This window comes from Egretta garzetta, unplaced genomic scaffold (assembly GCF_000687185.1).
Source record: "Egretta garzetta isolate BGI_Z169 unplaced genomic scaffold, ASM68718v1 scaffold264, whole genome shotgun sequence".
Lineage (NCBI taxonomy): Eukaryota > Metazoa > Chordata > Aves > Pelecaniformes > Ardeidae > Egretta > Egretta garzetta.
Window position 1 is genome coordinate 2741244 of NW_009259685.1, and position 5791 is coordinate 2747034.

The 5791-nt window shown below is 43.5% G+C and overlaps 1 protein-coding gene across 1 annotated transcript in view; it reads left to right on the plus strand.

Annotated features, from left to right (window-relative positions):
- GRB10 (growth factor receptor bound protein 10) overlaps positions 1–5791 on the plus strand; it is a 108714-nt gene that overhangs the window by 22050 nt on the left and 80873 nt on the right. Inside the window, exon 2 of the mRNA XM_035894133.1 lies at positions 3158–3251. Coding sequence (XP_035750026.1) covers positions 3158–3251 — 94 coding nt within the window. The remainder of the gene's footprint in view (positions 1–3157; positions 3252–5791) is intronic.

The following is a 5791-nucleotide window of genomic DNA, read 5'->3' on the forward strand; positions in this document are numbered from 1 at the left end:
GAGGCCACTGGCACGGAACAATTACGTAATCCCACCCCCCCCCCTTCTTCTTTTAACCTTGTTCCAGGGTCTGATCTCTGCTGCAGCTGGCCAAGTGCCACTGTTTGTCTGCGCACAAGGGACATGCAGAGATTCTGGAGGGTCATGTGGAACAACCCCTGAGCTCTTTAAATCGCACGGCCTTTACCTTTTCTCCTCTGCTGCCTGCATTGCTTTAACAGGTGTGGCTTTGTTTATGCACGTCTGTTGCCTTTACTTTAGCACCTGGGTTGTGCCGGCCCTCAGGGCCTGGAGAAAAACCTTTGGTTCCACGCTTTGCCCAAGCTGCAGGAGAAGCCTGCAGACCACCTGGGCAGGGGGTTGCACCTGACGGAGCAGGCAGGGGTGTCAGCTTTGCCAGGGCAGCGCTGGCAATCGTTAGTCACTGAAACCTCTGTGTCCGAAAACTTTGGTATACCTTACTGTCACTTTGGTTTAGGCTTTGTGAATGAGGCCTGTGGTTCTCAGCATCTTCTGGTACGGCTGTAAGGAGATTCTAGAGAGAATGAATCCTATTCCTGTAAATTATTGGCAATTGCTAGTTAAAAAAAAACAAAAAAAAACAACAAAAAAAAATCTGCTTTAATTGGAGAGTTATGTATGGGCTTGCAGCCAGGCTGTGTAAGCCTGAAATAAGGTCTTCTCAGTTAAGTGTTTGTGTGTTACTGGTGTGGGATACCCAAAGGTAAAAAGATGCCCTCTTGTCCACATCTCATCCCTGATTACCGCATAGCACTGCACGAATCTTGCCTTCCACTAGGGCCTTTTATGTCTTGGGACAACTGAAAACACACTTAGGTGTGTAACAAATAGCTGTTCCACCCTTCATTTCTGTCAGGATGCCCTGTTGCTCTTCCCAGCCAAGAGGCAATACGCAACTGCATCCGTGTGTCGGATGTCTGAAGTCGTTCCTGGGTAGTGGAACTAACGCTGCTGAACTGCGTCAGTGGGGTTTTAGCTACCCGATAAAAACACATGATGCTGAATTGCATGGGGGAGAAACGCACAAGGAAAGCTTGGCAGTAGGAGGAAGGATGCTCTGCTGCTTTGTTCTCTGTCCCTGCGATGTTCACCTCTCAGCCTTTGTACTAGGTTTGAAATAACTGAAGAGCAATTGACTTCAGCTTTAAGTTTTGACCGAAACTTTTCCTAGATAAACATCTCCTCCCCCCTGTTGTCCTTGGAGCCTTTGAAAGAATTATGCTTAACTTTCTGGGGAGCAGGCTCTTAGTTTTGTACGTGCTTTCTGCTTGCTGCAGTGGCCTTCTCTTGCTGCAAGTCCCAAATTTCCTGCCTGAAATTTAAAATTGAGGTGATATGGGCCAGGTCAGTGCTAGCTGTGTGGTATCCCAGAAAAAATGAGATGCATCCAGTGAAAATTACTAGCGATCCGAAAGCGGTAATAATGTCAGGATGCGATATCCTGCAGTTGCAAGGGATTTGACAGAGACAGGAGCTCATGATTTGCTTGTTCCTAACAGTTACTTAGTTCCAGTGAAAGAGCTAACAAATATTACTGTGTTTCAAGAAAGTAAGAATAAATACAGTCGTCCTGACACAAGGTCTTGATTTTTTTTTTTGGTTTTTTTGTTCCTAAGGAGCAGCTACAGAATCTTGTGAGATTAGCTAGATGTGGCTCATGAAACAACAGCCAGTGTCGTGAAAATCAGTGGCAAGGATGTAAAGAGCTATATGGGGAAGTAGCCAATACGGTGGCAGTTTTGAGTGGTCCCAGTTGTATCTGGCATGGATAGATGGATGCCGTCTGTATCTTACCATATATTCTTTACTTGTAAAAACCTCCCTTAGTCGTACCAGTGTTGGCAGTTCTTGTCTTACAAACGCCTGTGGGCTCCAGAATTGATCCCTGCTGGTGAAGGCACTCAAGAGCAGTGCTTGAGTACTTGAATCAAAGCTCAAGTATTTGCTGTTTGACACATCTCTCTGAAGAAGAGATAATACAATTTATTTCATACCTTGTATAACTATATACAGTTCTTATCCCCAAACACTGCATCTGTTATGGTTTTGAGCATTAGCTGATATTCTGTAAACTGGCAGTGTTGAGCTGGGAGCTCGTGGTTGCACATGGTTGCATTGCCACTCGCTGTGTGCGTGCTATTGCTTTGCCGTAATTACAACATCATTTGCCATGAAGGTGGTTCCTATGTTTTGACATAAGTGCAGGTCATGCCATTGTGTATTTATCCCACACTTTGGGCACAGCAGGAACATGCATACAGTCACGTATATCGCTGCAGCAGTTTATGCTCAGTGATACGTCAATGCAGTCAACTTTTGCACCTGCTTCTGTTTTTCCATACCCATGCTTAGCTGGTATATGCAAAGGTATGCCAACTTTGTAAAACTGTGTACCTGCTCTAAATTTCCTTCTCAAACTTCTAAAATGCAATGCGACTTACCCTGCTTTTCTTATTTTTTGTTTATATTCCAATTTTCCTGCTTTCTCCTAGTTGTCGTCTTTGGCAAGATCTGTGAGAAACCGTGGTATTTTAGACTTAGCCAAATTCAGTCTGTGTTAAAACTTCTTGAAACCTGATCGTGTGAGAGTTTTAGTATGGAGGGGAAAAAAAAAAAAAAAAAAAAAAAGGAAAAAAACCAGGTTGGCATCCAGAGCCATGGGTGTTTATCTAAACTGAACTTCTGATTCCTCTTGAGGTTTAGTAGTTCACTACTGAATCTGTTTCAGTCCAGTTAATTAGTTACAAACCCCTAAGCCACAGACTTGGAATTAAAGAAAACAAAGCCCCAAGCCTCTGCATAATTTGCTTCAAGAAGAAACTTTTGTTAAACTAGGAAGTGCATTTACATCACTGTTTCGCAGTTTGAAATGCAAACTGATGTACAGATGAGCCAATGGTGCAGTCATTGATTCTGGATTCATGCCACATGTAGTAATGTGATAGTCTAGTGCCCCCCTATAATCTCCCCCTCACCCCTTCTTTGACATTGCTTTTTCCTTTCAGAGATATGGCAGGGATTTTTCTTTTTTTTTTTTTTTGTTTTTTGTATCAGTGGTTTGGCTCTGTGCAGTGTAGCTTACAGGGAGTACAGAATGCCTGGTTTTGATAAGATTTGTCTGCTCTTCTGTTTTTAGGACAATGTAGATCAGACTTCAGCTCATGGTCGGCGGGATCTGGTGGAACCGGGTTTCCAAGAACCGTCTAACCGCATCTCCCTGAATCACCAAGGTAAGGAACAGCGGGTGGGAATCCAGGCTGCTTGGAGGAATGCAGAGATGGTTTCACCTCCATGTCGCCATTTGTCCTTCTTATTAAAAAAAAAAAAAGTTCTGGATGGTTGAAGGAGGAGCGCTGAAGAAATAATTTTTTGTCAGAACTGTCCTTTGAGCTATGCATGAAGGTGACGAAGAACTCGTGGTGCATCTCAAGCCTTATAGCCCAAACTGGGATTGGTAACCTGGGTGGCAGGGATATTCTCCTATTTTTAGGAAGGGGGAGGAGGGCAGTACTGAAACTGAGTTCAACATTTATGATGTTAAAGTTGCATTTAAAAAATCTTCAACTGCCATAAGAAGGGTTCAGGGCTCTAGCTCAACTTTTGCAGTAGGAGAAAAGAAAAGTATGTTTGCTTGCACTGCATGACAGAAATGTGTTCATTTGGGGAAAGTAAGTCCTGAACTAGATGTTATAATGCTGGTTCAATAGTTTAACTTCTGTAATTCAACAGGACCATACGTAAAAAGTTAAAATAAATCTTAGAAGTCTGTCTTTGCCAATTTCTGTCTGTTCAGATACCTAAAAAAAGACAGTTACTATTATAGTGGGGACGTTTTAGCTCAGCTTTATTTTTTTGACTTTGAAATAATTAATAATAGAGAGTGCTGTCTCAACCAGTGAACCCCCTGCCCTCAAGGTTCCTGATGGCTTAATTTGGAACCAAGTCCTTGAGTGTCATCTTCAAATGTTGTTTCTTCAGTGTAGTCAGTACAAGGCTATTGAAACAAAAAAGATCAGGAACGTCTTTAAATATTTGCCAAATATGACATGCTTAATTTTTCCTCTAAAAATCCAGTTTCTTTCCTTTGCCAAGGGCAGCAAGACTGGAATTTCATAACTTGTGGATCCTCAAGACTATTTAAGTTTCACAAAGAAGTCCCAGAATGTAATGAGGATTGTGTTTTAATTTACTCCTGTCGTGGTTTAACCCCAGCCAGCAACTAAGCCCCATGCAGCTGCTCGCTCACTCTCCCCCCAATGGGATGGGGGAGAGAATCAGAAGGGTAAAAGTGAGAAAACTTATGGGTTGAGATCAAGACAGTTTAATAGGGAAAGCAAAAGCCACGCATACAAACAAAGCAAAGCACGGAATTCATTCCCTGCTTCCCATGGGCAGGCAGGTGCTCAGCCATCCCCAGGAAAGCAGGGCTCCATCACGCGTAGCGTCATATGGTGTGGAATAGCCCTTTGGCCAGTTGGGGTCAGCTGTCCTGGCTGTGCCCCCTCCCAGCTTCTTGTGCCCCTGGCAGAGCTGAGAGCTGAGAAGTTCTTGGCCAGTCTTAGCACTACCCAGGAACAACTAAATCATCAGGGTGTTATCAACATTCTTCTAGTACTAAATCCAAAACACAGCACTATACCAGCTACTAGGAAGAAAACTAACTCTGTCCCAGATGAAACCAGGAAAACTCCCCTCCCTGCACCCCAAGTCTTCCAGTTATTTAAAGCTTTGATTTCAATGGAAAGTAGGAGATAACAGCTTTCCATGTTATCCAGTCTAAAACTTCTAGTAGCACATGCAGTGTGTTGTGGCATGCTTGCATGCATACAGCACGGAGTTTATAAATTCCCATTTTTCACTTGTATTAGAATGGTACTGTGACATTAATTCCATCTACCTTGGGACGCGCAAATCCTGGAGCAGTTCTATATAGCTGGCTTGTTCTGAAGCTGTTTGTAAATATCCCCCTTTAATCAAGGGTTTTTTGGGGGGAATGCATTCTGTGTGGTCTAGGTTAATGCATTAAAGTATTGTGTGGCTGCTGCTTATGAAATCTGAACATTATTGAAGAGATAGGTAATACTACATTTTGATGGCAAAATGCCAGCTTTGCAGCCTGACATTTTCCTACTTCCTTTTCCAATCCTTCTTTTCCTCTATCAATATTGCAGTACTGCAGAAGGATCCATACAGTGTCAGCTGATGCGTGGCTCTGCCTCAGCCACTGAGACAAATGTTCGTATGCGAACTGGTCCAAATTAATTTACGAAAGAGCTGTCTTTAAAGAGAATGCTTTGTGCAGGGGGCACTGGCAGTTTGATGCCTGCTTCTAAAGCAAGACCCACTTAACGTTCTTCCCGTTCTTTCTGAAGTAAAGATCCACTTGTGCACCCACAAATTGTTGGGGATTCTCTTTATTTCTTTTTTTTCCTGCGTCAGCTGACTGACAGCAATCAAATCCAGTATTTCTAAAATCTTCCTGATTTTGTTGCTGAAGTAGGTATTCAGCACGTCATTAATCTCGCCTGCCCCCGTGACCACGAAACGCTGTTACGTAAGTGCCATGGATTAAGCCCGGAAAGCTGAATGCCCAGACGTGGCCTCTCATGCCGCGCTGGGCTGTAGCACCTTCGTCTTCTTGCAGTGTTGGAGGGAAGCAGCCTGCCTTGCAGGCATGATACCTGCTGCTTCAGTATTTTTGTTGGAAGTGGAAGTGGCTGTAAGCATGGTGTTATGTCATTTCTTGCCTGTTTGTTCTGTCCAAGTGTGA